The following is a 19,557-nucleotide window of genomic DNA, read 5'->3' as shown; positions in this document are numbered from 1 at the left end:
GTAGTCTCTATAGTGCTCACAAGAAATGTTGACGGACGGACCGACGGACGGACGGACCGACGGACAGGGGCGACGACAATATACGACCACATATTCATGTGGGCGTATAAAAAGGAGAGTTTAATTCTCGCACGACCACATTCAAGGGGAATTACTCTAACACTTGGATGATAGACAAAAGTGTGACTGGATAATCTGGACACTATGGCGCAGTAAATGAAGAAGAATTTTTTTTTAAAAAACGAAAATGAAAGTAAAAGTAAAATGATTTTAAAAACAAAACGAAAGTGAAAGTAAAATAAAAAGTGAAATGAAAGTAAAAGTAAAATTATTTTAAAAACAAAACGAAAGTGAAATAAAAAGTAAAATGATTTTAAAAACAAAACGAAAGTAAAATAAAAAGAAAAACGAAATGAAAGTAAAATGAATTTAAAAACAAAATGAAAGTAAAATAAAAAACGAAATGAAAATAAAACGAATTTAAAAACAAAATGAAAGTAAAACGAATTTAAAAACAAAATGAAAGTAAAATAAAAAACGAAATGAATTTAAAAACAAAATGAAAGTGAAATAAAAATGAATTCAAATTCAAAAGAAAGGTATTTTTATAAATAAAATAATAAAACAGCTATGGCGCTCATGGGCCACCATACATCACACCAAGTTTTATCAAAATCAGATGAAAACTGCAGTCTCTATAGTGCTCACAAGAAATGTTGACGGACGGACCGACGGACAGGGGCAGCGACAATATACGCGTGGGCGTATAAAAAGCATCCAGTACATATTAATTTATGATATTATGTCTATTAAATTTTCTCTGGATCGTGAATCCCGTGAAATATCTCATTAAACTGGAGAGCTCTTAGCGAAAGATCCGATACACAGTTGCCAGATTAGTCTCTGCTTTCTTAGTGTAGTGGTGTTATATTCATTAGAGTGTAAATTATCTGTATATGTATTTTATTGTTGCTAAGTTTGTGTATGTTTGCTTTTTCTATATAATGTCGTCTGCTAGAGTTGGTCATGGTTAATTGGTATCTCTTATGAGTAAATTTAAGTAAAGTTTAATAGTCTTTCGGCAGTTTGGCTAGTTTCTTAGTTACTTTGTTTAATGTTTTCAATAAGAAAGCAGCTAGAGTTTATTAGTTTTGTCTTCGAAAAAGGATAGTGATAATTGATATTTATGGATTTAAAATTGTGTATACTCAAAATACCTAGGAATTAGGGTAAGGTTATTTAATTGTAGATGTTATATAGTTGTAAATATTATTCTGGTCACATCTAAAAGTTGAATCATAAGTAAATCTTAAAGTTCCTTTGTATAATATTATAATTAAGTGCTATTTTCTAAAAATTTATCTTAAAATATTCAATAATTACTTTATTTATCTATTTCAGAATTTTTCTTATATATTATATTTATACCTAGGCCTATGCCTGTTTGTCTAAGTTGCCTTCATTCAAATGTTGTTTCTTAGATGCAATTGTTAATAAACTGTATTATAATCCTGTTTTACCATCTTTTAAATGGACCCTGTTACAGAGCAATGCAATGTATGTGTAAAGGTGCGAAAAGAAGAGGTCCAGGTTCCGGAATGAAATGAATGGAGTTGTAGGTTCTATATTTCTGCACCAAGTGGGCAAATCAATACGGACAACGTCATGTAGAGTGCAATGAGGCTAATGTTGCCAGGGCAGTGGCATTAACCTGCACTTTTTCGATTTCCAACTGTCGCGGAATCTTTAACGTGCACAGCCTGTAGACACGAGGCCTTGGTTTACTGTCCCGTCCGCACAACTAGACGGAGTTAGGACTTAGTCCCTAAATTATTGGCCAAATTTTGTGGCCAATGGATAATTTTTATAGAAAAGAAAAGAATTGATTTATGAATTACAATAGAATCCCTCATCGACTCAGTACATGTTTTCATTAGAATGTCACATCTTGAGATAAAGACCTTTGAATATCGCTAAATTTCCAACATAATGGTATTTTCATTTTCTAATTGTGTTACTGGCCAGTCTCTATATGACAAAGTTTTGAAAAAAGGCAAATTTTTGCGGATGGTCTGCTATGGAATTATGAATGAAATTTGTTGGTGTCAATAAGGTCCCGAGATGCCAATCTGACATATTTAGGTGTACAATGGGGAGAAATACTTTTTATTTCTTAAGTTTCTAAAATATGGCCAATGAAACATATCCAATATGGCGGACTGGCCAGTCAAAGATTAAGCCCCTACATGGCCAATTTTTTCACATTCCACAGTAAGGAAGGGGGGGGGGGGGGGTAATTTTTTTGGATGGAATTGGCACAAGCTCAATCACATGGGGCCTTCAGACCTGTGAATATCGCTAAAATTCCAACATCATGGTATTTTCATGTTTAAAAAGGGGTTCCCTTATTTTCATTTATAAAAATGTAAATGCTAATATTTATATGAATAGAAAGTAGGGGTGTTCTTATGACTTGGAAAACTACCAGTTTGTCTCACATGCCCATAATTAATTCATAATTAGTTAATCTGTGAGAGAATTCCAATGAGTGGCCGATCAAGAAAGGTCAAAAAATCTTTTTGTTTATCCAGACTGAATACTATACACATGTACATGGGTATTTGTGATTGGTTCAAACTCTTAATTATATGCAAAAAGAACATAATGATAAGAATACATGATAATTCATCAGAAACACCAATTTATCAAATAGCTTGCTTAATTTGAGACTAAAAATAAGGAAACTACAAGTGCAACTTTTGCTCACTCTTTAAGCAACAATTCTTTATGGATTCTTTTGATATTTATATGCCCACACGTAGTATAATGGAAGCATTTGGTCATCCGCCCGTCTGTTCACAATTGGCTCATACTCACTGTACGGGCTATAAACAAAATTTTGTACTTGCAATCAAAGCTGTAGGTGGGCGTATGTCACCTTGCTTCGCAAAGCTATCTTTTTTTTTATTTCCGATAGGTGGGGTAGGGCGGTAGGCATTTGAAACCATGCACCCTCTAATTTCGAAAATGCTTCGGCTTTTCTTCGACGAAGAAAGGGTAATTATTTCTACTCCAATATATTATTCAAACAACTGCATGTAGGGTCTGAAGGGTTGAATTTTAGGCAATATATTTGTAGCCAAAGGGATACAGTTGTCTGAATATCATCGTATCACGAGTAAGGTTTGGACACGATGTCTGATTCTTTGTCAGCGTATTATTGTACGTTGCAAAACATGATAAAACTGAGCTGGTAATGCACGTATTTATACAACCATATCTCTGCAATCAAATCGCTGATCAGGGATATTAAGAGTTCGGGATATACAAGATGGAAATTTAAAAGAAAGCATACGCATAATATGGTAATCAATTATTTCAATCAAAAATATTTGGCGCGTTTGAATTAAAGGGACAGATGCGGCATTTTGGGGGATTGACTTTAGTCTGGAATATATGATAATAGTCTTCAGAAGTACGGTACTAGAAATGTAAGAAAATCGCATAATTCCTTTAAAAATACTTCAAACTATGAATTTTATTCACTATTTCGTCCCATATATATCACAGAGTAACTTGACGAGTTGTAATTTTAACAATCAAATACGGATACACATGGATTTGAAGGCTCCAATTACGGTGAGCTGTGAATATTATTACTGATTGGCTAAACTAAAAAATTCCCGTTTCTAAGACTAAAGTATAATTGGTCAAAATATGGCGTACTGTCCCTTTAAGTGCAGTATACTCTGTGAATTCCGGCATTCTGTGTAATCAGACATATTTTTTTGGTCCCGATTTTTTCCTCTTTTAGTCAAATCATATGAAAAGAAAAGGTCGCTGGTCTGAATTCTGCCGATTAATCACCGCCATGTAGCAGATTTGTAAATAAGTAAGTACAAAACAAATAAATAAGGCATTATTTTCTATTTCTGTATTTGCATGGTTATTTTAACCAATCTGTGAATAGGTTTTTTTCAATGAAATAGAAATACGGTTTATTTTGCAGCTCAAAAGAGTAAAGCATTGAAAGAAAAGAATAATTGAGATTTTCCAGCAAATTTTACAGCATTTTATAATCTTTACAAATAGGTGATCCGCTACTTGAACATAGACAGTCTGTGCCTTTAATTCCGGTGATTATTATATTGAATGTTTCTGGTGAACCATAAGACACACATTTGCCTTCATCGGTGCGGCACACTGAAATATACGCGAAAAATTTAAAATACGAAAACGACACACAAATGCCATCAGATTTTATAAAGCAAGGCTGTGATACAATCCAACAAAGATAGCTTGCCAGGCAAGGTAACATACGCCCACTACCAGCTGTCAGAAATCATAACAAAGTAACGAAGTCTGTAGTGGTTTAATATGTGAAACCAATCATCCTATTTTTACTAATTTCAAGCTTTACAGAGATCTCATACCAAGTTCCATCAATATCGTATAAAAAATGTAGTCTCTATCAGGCCTACAAGCATTGAATTAATTCAAGGGCAATAACTCCAAAACCGTTCACCCGATTGTTACCAATTTCAACTTGACCGAGATCAATATATACATGAATACCAAGTTTCATCGAGATCAGATAAAAACTGTACCCTGTATCATGCCTTCAAGCCAAATTTGTAAGTTTTTTTTTACAAAATCAATGCGATAACTCAAAAACCATTCATCTGATTATGACAAACCTGACCGAAATCTCATCAATATATACATGATATCGGATAAAAACTGTAGTCTATAGCAAGCCTATAAGCCAAATTTTACTAAGTCAAGGGCAATAACCCTGAAATCTTCAAACTTCAAACTTGACCGATATCTCATCAATATATTCATGCATACTAAGATGGAATCAAAATTGTAGCGTTCATTGGGCATACAAGGCAATTTTAACGCAATTTTACTATGTCAAGGGCAATGACTCTGAAACCGTTCATCCGATTATTACCAATTTCAAATTTGACCGAGATCTCATTAATATGTACATGCATACTAAGTTTCATCAAGATCGGATGAAAATTGCAGCCTTTATCGTGCATACAAGCCAAATTTAACGCGTTTAAACTAAGTCAAGGGCAATAACTCTGAAACTGTTCATCTGATTATTACCAATTTCGAACTTGTCCGAGATCGCATCAACATATAAGTGCATACTAAGTTTCATCAAGATCGGATAAAAATTGCAGCTTTTGGCGTGCATACAAGCCAAATTTAACGATTTTTTTACTAAGTCAAGGGCAATAACTCTAAAACCGTTCATCCGATTATTACCAATTTCGCACTTGACCTAGATCTCATCAATATATACATGCATAGCAAGTTTCATCAAGATCAGATAAAAATTGAAGCTTTAACGTGCATACAATCCAATTTAAACGCGTTTTTACTAAGTTAAGGGCAATAACTCTCAAACCGTTCATCCGATTATTACCAATTTTGAACTTGACCGTGATCTCATTAATGTATACATGCATACTAAGTTTCATTAAGATCAGATAAAAATTGCAGCCTCTATTGTGCATACAAGCCAAATTCAACGCGTTTTTACTAAGTCAAGGGCAATAACTCTAAAACCGTTCATCCGATTATAACCAATTTCGAACTTCACCGAGATCTTATCAATATATACCTGCAAACCAAGTTTCATCAAGATCAGAAAAAACTCTATGCCTCTATCGTGCATACAACAAATGTGGACGGACGGACGGACAGAGGCGACGGCAATATATATACATTCCCATGTGGGCGTATAAAAATTGCCTTGGTAAGTGTCCGCCTATATTACTTGTAGCATGTACCGTGGACACGAGTTAATGTGAACCGATAGTTCAATATAGTGGCAAAATACACCAAAACGTCCTGTTGTTTATTAAAATTACTTACTGGTTTCTTTATAATCTGCATACCCATTGCTTTTACAGAAGAACTTCATACAAAACGATGCTTTGAAGTGAAAGAAATTCTTATTGATTTCGTAACATTTACCTTTATAGGAACACGCTAAAATATAAATTATGAAAACTTATTACAGGTCCAATTATCAGATGCAGAGGAACTGCATTTCAATTTCCATTTTGGGGGTTTGATTTGGAATTTGAATATATGTGTATAATCTTCAGAAGTGTACGAAAATTGCATAATTTATTCCAAAATTTCACAAACTAGGAATTTAAGTTCCTATTTCTGTATTTCTATATACGTCTGTGTCTCAAAAAATGAGGAGTCGTCATTTCAACTTTCAAACACAGATAACTCTGGACCTACATAGATTAGTCTCAATTTTGACGATGAGCTGTGAAAACTATAACTGATTAGCTCAGGTAATTCAGTGGCGGAGCCACAGGGTGGGGGGAGGGGGGGGGGGGGGGCACTCCTCGCAGCCCGAAGGCTAGTTTTTCGGGCAAAGCATTAAAAAAACAAAATTTTTGAACGGCCCGATTTTATTTTATTTTTTTTTTTTTGGAATTTAAAAATGAAATCATATCTTTGCCCGAATATCCTAAATTAATCTGAATACTTGTGGATCTCCTAAGGGGGGTAGTATCATGTGTTCTAGAAAGAGTGAAAATACTCTGCCAAAAACAATAGTTATGCAAAACTCTCATAACTAAGTTAGAAATTCGGGCAACCTCAGATATCTCATTTTCCCTTTTGAGGCATGTGAAGTGACCAAAAGGGACTATGTCGATTAGATGTTAAAGCAAACAATTAGAGGACTGTTTTACGAAAGAACACAATGAATATGAATAATAGGATTAGCGAGTCGAGGACATAATCGATGTTTATCCCAAAAGACTTACTTTCTGTCCGTTCATCCTAAAAGTAATACCAATATATTAGATTATGTTTCATGTATTTACTTTCATATACCCATCTCAAACAAATTACCTCTTTCTTCATATTCTAGTAAAATGATAGAAATAGCTCATAATTTCGTTATCAAATACAATCTCACCTTTTTCTTGTGCTTTCAGTTTAACGTCATGAACCGCAGGACCAGTTTTTTCACATTTGTACTTGGAACAACCTGTGCCCACTGTCGTGTTTACTGGAACACACGTCTGCTTGCCATTTTGGTTGTAAGGACAATCTAAATTTCAAAGCAGAGCACACACAGTATTAAAACAATACTCAAAAACAGAACGATTATAGCTCAAATTTGTTTCAAAATTAAGACCATTATAGATGAAATTGAATTTATAAAACGGAACCATTAATGCTCAGATATATTTCCAAAAAACTTCAGTTCCAACGTTTTTCAGAATGTATCGTTACAACGCAACACCATTATATCTCATTCAAATAATCCAATTTAGATTATTGTTATTGTTCAATTACCAGTGTGTTTGTCAAAAGCAGAATAATTGATATTTTATACCCTTTTATTTTATAAATTCTTTATATCGATATTCAGTTTTCAAAGACTAGTACCAAGGCCGACTGACTATACACAGATTGTTCACATAATCGTACACAGAACCTCATAGGCATTTTTGTACATTACTTCTGCAGACAATAACTTACTGCTAATGGTGTATGAGGTACCGAATCAAAAACAAATTCAAATCCATATCAACGTTTTATTCAGTCGTTAAGTAAATACAAAGCATTCTTGTTATACATCATTTAAGTAAATAACTTTAGATATACGATTATCACTTTGGATTACAGCATGTGGAGAGATGTTATTGTAGAAAATTGGTTGTCAGTAACGATCTGAAAAGGTTGATGATATCCAGTGTTAAACTGGAGTCTGTGAAGCACAGTTATAATCTCCACCAGCAATACAGGTACAATCTACCCCATACATGGATGGAATATCAGTTGTATTGAACACCGTTGCTGCTCCTGGTAGAACACACGTACCTTCCACTGTTAAACAAACTGTAACAAAGATAATGATGTTCTTTCATTCTTTATTAGTTATCACTTGTCATTTTGACATACCTTACATCGGGTAAGCAAAAAGTAACTAATCCCTTGTGATCCAACGGTGTACAATTTTTATCACGTAAGATGTGATAACCCTTAAGTGGTAACCCCTATGAAGTTTAATTTAGTCTCGTGTCTAGATCACTCAAATAAGTTCTGGAAAAAGAGAACCAACTTCAACCGTGTACACTTTTAAAGATGAGATAAACAGGATTAGATCAATTGTGGGGTGTATTTTTTTGTGATTTAAATAATTTGTAGGTCATCAGTTAATAATATAATGAATTCATAAAATATTTAAATATCCAATTAATGTTACACAAACACAACCAGACAACCAATTTATTTACCCACAGTGATCACCACAAGCTGGGGGAGAGGGTAACCACCATTACAAACCTTCTATCTTGAATATTAGTTTTCACCGTACACAATAACTTTACAATGAACGAGCATACTGTAGTAATATTTCAACTTAAAATATAAGAAATATACATTTCTTACCTACATGTCTTTATTTAAAGGTGATTTCTGATTATATCAGTCTGACCAATCCATATACAGACTGTCACACTCGAAAGTAAGACTATTTTCTCATAATACGTTTATTCATTATGGTAAGTACACCAAGCTTCAGCGTTATTGTTATTACTTGACGATTCCATTTACATTATTCACATCATTATTTTCCGATCTTCGTGCCTTTGCTCAATTCGTCTCCGTATCAATATATAAAAAGTCTTTGCGACATATTTAGTCTTTAGTTATTATGAAAAAAGTCTTCACGTCATCTTTTAAAGTCTTCATTTTACACGTATTTTTCAATAAGCCTTTCATTTTGAAATCTGCGCCAGTTTCCGTAAAGCTGAATCAGTCTCTGTAATGGATGATGTGTTTTGTTGTGTATATTCTGCGGTAATTTGCAGTGTTTAAGACCTGAATATAGTCCATAACCTTAGAATTCTTTGGGGATAATAATTGCACCTCTAATGCATTAAATGCTATATGTGACTATGGGTTAATATATAACCATTTTGAATCCATATCTTACGTTTTTTTACATTTGTCTTTTCATGTTTGATATAACTGAATTATGTGAACACGTGACGATATTAACATAGTTCCGACAAACTTCGGTTGCCATTGATTACAAATAGGAGCCTTCGTGTTATGAACAATAGACGCGATAGTTATCCTATAGTCACTAATTAACAGAACAAAAAGTAAAGATGTATGTGTGCTTCGTCGATTATAAAAAGTTTTCGATTTTACCAATCGCTTTAATCTATTGTTTAAACTTATAAAATTGGGCGTCACGATGAATTTAAATACTTGTTCAAATTACTTAATACTGAAAATGTATTACTTCAAACTGTTTATAACGACATGCTTATATTGGAGACAAAATTCGAAGATAGCTTGCCAGGCAAGGTAACGCCCACTGGCAGCTGTCAGAAATGATAAAACAGTCTTTAGTGACTAAAGTATGAATTTTCTCATATTGAAGAAATTTTAATAGTTTGAATTCAATAATGTATATATTTACTGCCATTTATCAAATTATCGCATCAATATACATGATCCATCATGTTTCATTAAAATCAATTGAAAATTGTAGTCTCTAATACGTTCACAAACAAATTTTGATGTGTTTTTCCAAAGTCAAGGGCAATAACTCAAAGACCGTTCATCGAAACATCATCAAATTCGAACTTGTCTAAGATCTCATCAATATGAATTTTGTCAGGGAAAAATCAGAATACGTTTATCCAGTCACTCCTTGGAGATACAAAAAGGTAGAAATGATAAACGTCAAGGAGAGAACTGTATCTGTAAATTGTAATATTCAAGATATTGAAGACGAGTTTCATTTTATTCTTATATGCCTAAAATATAATTCTTTGCGAATATTGAACATTAAAAAATACTATTAGGCCCATACAAAACCTAGCGTCTTCAAACTTATTCTATTATTAAGTGTACATATCCATTCTGAATTGATTAGTCTTGGTAAATTTCTATTCCATGCAGGTAAATAACGAGACTAGCCTTGAAACTTTATTACTACGTGCTTCAAAAAATTTCGCTTCATTATTTCTCTGTCAATGTCCCCGATACCGCCATTTTTCAACAAGCTTATATTCAAGTCATTATTCAACAAGTCTTACATCATTATTTAACAAGAAAATTTTTTAGCTCCTTATTAAACAAACATTCAAGTCATTAATCATGGAGTCTTACGTCATTATCCAACAAGTTATTATTTTTTAGCTCATTATTCAACAAACATTCAAGTCATTATTCAACAAGGTACAAGTCATTTAAGTTCAACAAGTTTGAATGTAAAAAAGGTAAACAGACCAGCAATATATTCAAGTCATTATTTAACAAGATGGTATTTTAGCTCATTATTCAATAAGTCTCTATGTATGTCGATACACAACAAGTATTTACGTCATTATTCAATAACACAGTTCAATAAGTTTGAATGTAAAAAAAGGCACAAAGACCAACAAAAGTATCTAAAATGGTTCTAAGACCATCAGAATGATCATGGACTATATCTTGAATGAATTGAAACGAGAACTGTGGACATCTCAATGACCAGATTGCATTCTACCAATTAATGAGGTCGTTGTGAATGATTTTTCGAGATCACTCAACGGACCAAAAAAGGAAAACATTTCCAATTCTTTCCAACAACAATAGTTTAAATTACCTGCTTCAATGTAATGTACTCTACAGCTACGAGTTGTAACTGTACATGTTTTCTTAAAACAACCCTCTACTCTAACTTCGTCGGCCTTCATACATTCATCACCCACAAGACAACCTAATAAAATGGCATCCCACAAACATACAGATATATTCACTTATAAATTGAGATTACGACCAAAATCTTTCAAAGATGTTTTCCGTTCAAAAATTCTCTTAAAGAAAGCACTCAGACGTATTTTAGATCTAAATCACAGTTGTTTTTTTCTTTCACAAAAATATAATATGATATATCTGTAAATTTAAATAAAAATTAACCCAATAATTCATCAATTAAAAGCTCACCAACGTCAGTTCACAATACACTAGACAAAAATTGTCATGAAAGGTATTTAAAGAGGGAAATCTTAAAATAGTAGGCTACTTAATTTGGAGAAACAAACCAAATTACACAAATCATCTAACTATTGTGAACTAACTGTAAAAAGAATATCAATAGTAACGACATCAGGGGTGTATTGTTGCAGCTGTCTAGCCACACCTTACTACCTCTTAGAATGGACATTAAATTTTTAAGTCTCAAACTTGATCAACAAGTATATATTAATCAGTTGGACTTACCAGGTGTTTCAGAATAACTTAGTTTAATGAATTTAATTTTTTGGATTGATTGTATTTAGACGGATTCTGTTATATAGTTTTTACACCAGATAAGTCCCCTGATGAACAAAGACTCATTTTTTGGTCAAGATTAAAGCAATTTTGGCCATCCTAATAGACAGGATAGCTTCAATATTCCTTTGTACCAACTTGCTTGAAATTGAAACACCAGCGAACAATTGAGCTTCACAAAATACATCCAGTGTGTTTCACCATTGTGATTGCCCAATATCAAGTGTTAACTCCAATAATTTACCTCTACTTATCATTTTAATCTGATAAAAACCATTCAACTCTTGACATTCATATTCTTTACAAGAACGATTAAACTTAGCTCCAACATCATAGCACGAACCATCATAACTACAGCCTGAAAATGAAATGAGTGTATGAGCATCTGTTATAAAATCTGAGGTTTTCGAATAAAGCTAAATTCATTTTTCAGATTCATTATATATTTTTTTTTCTTCACTTTAACGAGTGTTGACGAAATGTAGTTATTATTACGTTTTAAAAATAAAATTCTGTAAAAGTAAAAGAGGGTAAGAAATGCTTTATAATGTATAGCAGGTGTATTTTTTGTTTGGTTTGTTTATTGCTGAAAATCTCAACATTTTCCCTGAAAAGTTAACATTATGACAGTACAAGAGAATAGATACATTCCATCAATCCCACGTCATATACCCTATCAAAAACCACAGTCATGAAAACCACAATTCATAAATACCACAATGCTTCTTTTACATGAAATTCAAAAGTTTGTACAAACCCCACCGCTTTCGAATAGCCGAATTACTGTAATGAAGCCACATCTTAAAACATTACATGTATTATTAAAGACTTTTATATCAAACAATAATACTTAACAGAACAAGACTCAATTGTATGACTATTAGGAATTATGCGACGAAATCACAATGAACTGTAGATATTTGATCCATTCTTTAGATTAATCATATATAAATAGACATTTATTATCAAATTTACAAAGAACCAAAGAAATACTGTAGGCCTATATATGAATAGTCACCTTAGAAAGATACCAGACCCGTATCCAGCCAGCCAAGTACTTTAAGCAAACGTCCAATCAAAGGGGGGGGGGGGGGGGGAGAGTACCCTCTTCCCCTCCCGGAAAACTTTGTGAATTGTTACGCATTACAGTGGTGCTCTCTATAGAATTATTGCTATCTTTATTGCTGCCCGGGACGCCCATTAGAAGCCTGAAGACACGATTTTCTGAAGTCTGGGGACCTCCTTAAGAAAATTTGACTCCCTGAAACGCGATTTCCTAACATTTTCTGGCGAATTTGAGGTTTATTTGTATAGGGACTGTGGGACCACCACAAGAAAATTTTGAGAATTAGACGCCTAGAAACGCAAATACCTGACATTTCCTACCGAATCTAGGGGTTCCAGATTATTTGTATTGGGTCTGAGGGATCACGCCGAGAATTTTTTTTTTAGAAGTAAACACCTGGAAACGCGATTTCTTGACATTAAATTGAAGGTTCAAGATATTTGTATAGGGTCTATGAGTATGCCGTTTAGAGAATTGAGAATTAGACTCAAGAAACGTGATTTCCTGACATTTCCCGACGAATTTAAGGTTCAGGATTAGTTGTCTTCTAATAAAGACTCCCCTTTACTCAGTAAAATGAATAAAATTATTTAAAAATAACAATTGAAATTTTGTAGGCGGGGGAGGGGATTGGCTACGAGAAAGATACATGACAAAGTAAAGATAACAATTCTTAAATCAAAAAGATTAATAATGTTAGTGTAATTCTCACCACCGACAACCGGCTCCAGTTTAATCTGATTATCATACTTGTTGCATTTATAAGTTGAACAGCCAAATTTAAAAGTAGAACCAACATCAATACAAGTACCATTATTGGTTGAACATGCTAAATGAAATCGATAAAATAGAAATAATTACGCTTATAAGTATCAGGCACAGATGACGTAATTTGTCCATTGTTGCCTGATCAGGAATTCCTCTGTCGCACACATTTAAAAATTGAAAATATAAATATGATACTTGCTAAATATATTAATTATTTGAAGTGTACTGGAAGCGTTGCTATGAAATACATAACCGCGTTTTGGCCTCATAGAAAACAAACCCCAATTACAACCCTTCAGGCGGAAAACTCATTTTTTGAAACAAAACAATTGTTTGAAAAAAAAAAAAACAAATGACGGACTTTTTGTTAAATAGCTGTTATTAAATTTGAACTTTGCAGACAAATTAAACCTGAGATGTAATATCAAGATATATCATACCCCCAGATATTGCTATTAAACCACATTCTAAACCAGTTTTTCTACACTGGCGAATTGAGCAGCCCTCTGTTACGTTAGTTCCTTCGGGAATACATGTTCCATTTTTAAGTTCACAAGCTGAAAAGAAAAGTGAAACGAAATATCTATATGTTTCCATTCATTTTAGCACGGAAATACTAAAAAGTGATCTTTTGATTGAAATATGTAATTATTTAAAATTAAAATTGAAGAAACTGAAAGTGTATTATTGTCAATGTCATTTAATTGAATTATATCATGAAAACATTTAATGTACATACCAGGATCGGCATATTCTACACCCGCCTTGAAATATGTCTCATTTTTGTAAGTTTTACAAGTGAAATTTGAACATTTTTCCTTCCAAATTTCACCACTCTGATGACATCGGCCCAAATGCGAGCATCCTTAAAGAGAACAACATATTGTAACTCACAAACACACGTCATTCAGAAATCAGAAACATAATGCTGATAGAGACATAATTATTTGCCAATATCCCAGTTTCTTATCAAAGTTATTTAATGCTTATTTTTTCACATCAAATGCCAGTAAGGGCTATTTTTCTTCGTATATATCAACTGATTCAGAATACCCATGTATGTTTCAATCTAAGCAAAACGTGAGCCAACACCTGAACAATAAAAAAAAACCAGTAAACTAACCTCCTCCGACTAGAACCAAATTTCTGTTTTTTCCATTAACAAAACATTCATAATCCCAACAGTTATGTTTTACTATTGACCCCGTTTCATGGCACACCCCATTAATATCAGTACAATCTAATAATAAAAATCATCAATTTCGGTGAAAATTAAGACAGTCAAGGGTGCAATGAGAGAAATTTTGCGAGGACAGTCGCCGCAGCGGCAATAGCAGGCTCATTTCGATTTTCAACTGTCGAGGGTCATTGAACGCGCATAGCCTTAAGCTATTTGTCCCATCCGAACGACTAGACGCCTTTTCCATGCCAGTCTCTTACCTGCATCACTGACAGGGGGAATCGAGTTGAAAAATCCCAATATTACCTGGAGCACAAAGCCACCGCGGCTCTTAAAAATTTCGGTGGATTGACATAGTAAATCAGATGTATCGCGTTAGAAATAAAGTGATTTTGGGATTAAGCTCTACTTTCCAGTACCTTTTTTGCACGGAATTAGGCGAGGATTTAATTATCATATAACGTACATTACATTATGTTTACGTTACATTAAAAAACTGGCGATAAATCTTACATATTTGCGTTTGTCTTTCGAAGAACTTTGTGACTGTTTTATTCGAGAATTCTTCACAAATGTAATCTATACAATCATGTCGCCACACAGCCCCCTTAGCATGACATTTTCCACCAAACATACAACCTGAAACCACATTTAACCTGAATGTTTTAAATAATAGCAGGTTACTATCATGGTCATAGTAAAATTATATACATAACATAGTAGAGGAAATAGTTTTACACGAGTCTTAAATTAAAATCGGCTGTAACTATCAAAATAGAAAAACAATGAATCTACATGAACGAAAACTTGACTCGTACACGGCATATTGTATAATTTTTACATGAAATGGTTTTAAGTCGATGTACATTTACGGACAAGAAATCTATTTGTGAATCAATGTTTTCTCCTGAGCGTAAATATCTAGGCTGACTATTTTTATGCCGACTGTGATGATAAATTATGACCATCACCCGACGAAATAAGTCAAGAAAGGACAAGATTCTAATCACTCGACTGATCTCCAACCTCTTTAAAATTGATCTAACGAATTTGTAGTAACTCAAATTAGGCTGAGAAAATATTCAAAATTGATAACACAAAGGACCTCCTTTAACCACAGCTAGTTCTGTTCTTTTTTCCACCAAGTTTTCTCGACACTGTAATGTCACACATTCATTGGTAGTGATATTTTGTCCTACTGGAATACACGTATCTCCAGATGTACAACCTAAAAATATCAGCATAGTACATTAACAAAACAAGATAAGGGTTATTATCAAATCTTCCCTTCCCTGTCATTTGATGTTCTGTCGTTAATCATTCTCTGTAAATAAAATGTTACATCCTGAAAGTTTGAGACCACAAAAAGCAAACCACATGCAATCTATTCCACAGGCACAATAAACCCTTTAATATATTTAACAACCAACTTAATATAGACATACAGTAGTAGTTCAATTATTATAATAGTACGATTGTGTATGCCGAGATAAGTATGCGATAGTATATGTACTTTACTTTTACATGGTAATGCCTCATTTAATCTATAACATAATTATATAAAATAAAGGTGTTTTAATATTTTATAGTGCATTTTATACAGTAATACTACTAAATATTGAAATACATGTACTATAAGTCTATTCAAAAAATGTATTGCCCAGTTTACGTATTAATCCCTCAATGTATGATCTACCTGCAGTTGTAACTACAAATTTAGGAACACCATCTATAATTTCACACCTCTTTTCAAAGCAACCATTGTTGATAACAGTACCATTGGGAACACAAGATCCTACTTCTCTACAACCTTCAATAAGAATAATCACGAGTAAATTTGATCCCACCCTTATCCAATACAGCTAGTGAAAGTTAAAGGGTATTGATAATTCATTTGTTGGAAATCTATTCATCTACTCTGAACATTGTGCCTATTGATTAAAGAAAATATGTTCACCATATTTTTACTTAGTCTCTGCATTCGATTCTTCTTTCGGGGTTATTAGGTCAAACTCAACACGATCTTGCCTGTATACTAGACCTATATAAACTCGTTTTTATCTAATCAGCCATCATAGATCAATCAACGTTTTCATCATTTTCAAGAAACGAAAGTACCGCCCGTCAGTATATTAGAGAAAAACCTGGAGAATCTTTGAAATACCTACCATAGGGAATGTTCTCTAGTCCCCAGTAACTAGTGTAGAAATTTTTAACCGGATTTTCTTTTCTCATACATGTTCTCTCATAACAGGATTCGCCTTGTTGATACCCGTAAGAGGCTCCTTCATCTATACAAATATTGTTCTCATAACAACCTAATAACAAAAATAAAGAAAATATAGAAAAAAAACAAACAATTGTATATAGTATATATGCAACTACCACTGGTTGAACCAAGTCCACGAGCCCCTATCCCTAACGTGGTCCCCACCACCAGAAACAAATACAGGAGAGCAAATGTCAAAAAATATTTTCCTTGGAAGGCGTTCCAGCCCCATCACTGCAATTTGAGTCACCTGTGTAGCGATAACAACGTTTCAATATCAATAACCTTGGAAATGAATTATCTTCTGTTCTCTAATCAAGGTAGTTGTCATTTTTATATTTGTCAATGTTCCAAAGACATAGCAACAAGAACAGATGAAATACTATAGATTTCCAACTATAGCTAAATTATGACAAAATTCTACAGCTTCAAACTCTTATCGAAGAGCTAACTAATTCTAGTCACGTAATAAAAAACATGATGGCAGAAAAAAATTCTACATTATAGGAAATGCTAAGGCTACATCTATATTTTAAAGTGAATGTTTGCGCAACAAGTACAATTCACTATAAGTCACTTCTTGTTATCCATTATTTGCTGAATAATAGGCAATGTTTCAAGTAATTGCACCTAATTTGGACTCAATGAAAATGCGCACGGCAAGTTGTTGTACATGTATATACCTGCAGAATCAAGTTGTAGAATGTTTTTGTGGATCATTTCCTCTTCAATACATTTGTAAGTTATACATCCATTGTCGATTTCATATGTACTACCCAATGTTACATATTCTCCGTTCTCATACACACAACCTACAAAATAAATTTAGTATAATCTAATAGGCTACTCACCCACGTAATTTAGAGAAGTAAAAGAATACTTAGTAACAATTAAAAATTCCAGATCTAAGAACACGTTTTACAAAGTGTACATTTCTGAATTTCAAAGAATCAAACTGTAAATGATGCGTTATAAGAATATGTTTGACTACATACCACATGTAAGAGGTTTGTAGTGACAAAGGTATATCAAAGTATTATTATCTGATATAGTAGATCTTGGTATACTTCCATTTAACTCTCTCTCAAGACCCTCACCATCATCAGCAAAACTAAAATGCTCAATATCCCACGTCATAGCTACAATAACAACACGTTGGGTGTAAATACATTGATAGCCAGATAAGTTTGCCTTAAATCGATTTATTCTGTCATTACTGTTGTTTATATGAGGTAATTCGTCGAGGCAGCTCTGCATGCGAAGAGTCTACTTGGTGATCTTGCCACAGAACACCTACCAACGCTCAGCCTAAAACCTAAATTAATATAAATGTTTATAAGAATATAATAACAACAATCTAATCTTCTTACCTCTAACATCTTGACATTCTGTTTCGTTTTCAGCCATGAAAAGAACAAAGGGTTTACCAGATGGCAATAGGAGAGCTTTATCAAGTTCGCCATCATTTCGACAACAGAACTGGAGAAGAGTTGAATTGTCATCGTATTCTCCATCAGGTAAAATACCTTCTTCTGATGATTCGACAGGAATTTCCTCACCTTCCATTGTAATATTACCATTAAAATCTATCATTTTTATATAACCTTCCGTAAAATCTAGATTTAAGAGAAAAGAATTAAAAAAAAATAATTAAGGGGCAGATGTGCCATTGAGGGGGTTGATTTGAGTCTTGAATATGAGGTTAATAGTCTTCAGAAGTATTAGAAACGTATGAAGACCCCATAATTCCGTCAAAAATATCTCAATCTAAGAATTTTTTTTCTATTTCTATTTTCTGTGACAGTGTCGAAAGAAAAAAACTACTCGTCTTGATTGGTCAAGAAATGGCTCTTTAAGATTTATTTTACTAAATTACTGATAGATATATCCTCTGCATAACGAATATTTTTCAATGTATAGGCTTCAATTGTCCTCGCACATTGTAATTCCAGGTACAAAATAGCACTGATAGTCTTATACTGAAAACAGTTTCCCCAAATCCGAAAGTGTGTATGACGACCACGCACATTGTAAGATAGCTTGCCAGACAAGCCCACTGACAGCTTTGAATTTGAATAAACATATTTGGCAGTACAGTAACAATCACCAGTATGAAATGTTCAACCATACACTTCTTTTGAACTTTTTTGGGCGATACTGATAATATTTCCAAGTTTTGTCAAAATCCTGTAAGAATCGTCTAGCGTTTTCAGGAACAAGGTCAACTCCTATAAAACATTTTTTGATTTTCAAATAGGGTTCATCAATGGATGATAATAAACAATTTCACCAAGTTTTGTCAAAATCTGTCAAAAATTGTGCCTTTAAGAGTGTTTGCAAGCTAAAAATGAACGCGCTTTGAAGAACAATGGTACGGAAGCGTATTAGGGCCATTCATTTTTTTTTTTTTTTTTGAATTTTCAAGTTAGTATGTTGAATTTTCAAGTTAGTATGTTGAATTTTCAAGTTAGTAACTCGAATTTTCAAGTTAGTAAATCGAATTTTCAAGTTAGTTACTTGAATTTTCAAGTTAGTATCTTGAATTTTCAAGCTAGTATCTTGAATTTTCAAGCTAGTATGTTGAATTTATTAAGTTGAATTTCCAAGTTAGTATGTTGAATTTTCAAGTTAGCTACTTGAATTTTTAAGTTCGTATCATGAATTTTCAAGTTAGTATCTTGAATTTTCAAGTTAGTATCTTGAATTTTCAAGTTAGTATCTTGAATTTTCAAGTTAGTATCTTTCAAGTTACTAACTTGAAAATTCAAGTCGGTCGACTGGAAGAGGATTTATTCAAGGTCATCGGACTTTCACACGCTGATCGAAATCAGAACCCACAACCACGACGAAACCAAGCAAATGACGCCATGTAAAGAATCAACGCTCTAAACGATTGTGCTATGAAACAATCATACCTACTTTCGTCAAAATCAGCCAAGTATTATG

General features: G+C 33.3%; 1 protein-coding gene across 1 annotated transcript; it reads left to right on the top strand.

The window, feature by feature from the left end:
* Positions 1 to 19,020: 19,020 nt before the first annotated feature.
* LOTGIDRAFT_87411 (hypothetical protein) lies at positions 19,021 to 19,337 on the top strand (the record flags this gene model as incomplete). The annotated part of the gene is made up of 2 exons (XM_009066312.1): positions 19,021 to 19,204; positions 19,261 to 19,337. Coding segments are annotated over 2 exons (261 nt in total), but the record flags the coding sequence as incomplete, so codon positions are not given.
* Positions 19,338 to 19,557: the final 220 nt, after the last annotated feature.

The sequence above is a fragment of the Lottia gigantea genome (assembly GCF_000327385.1).
Source record: "Lottia gigantea unplaced genomic scaffold LOTGIsca_75, whole genome shotgun sequence".
NCBI lineage: Eukaryota > Metazoa > Mollusca > Gastropoda > Lottiidae > Lottia > Lottia gigantea.
Note: the sequence above shows the minus strand (reverse complement) of the source record. Positions and strands in the feature narration are given on the sequence as shown.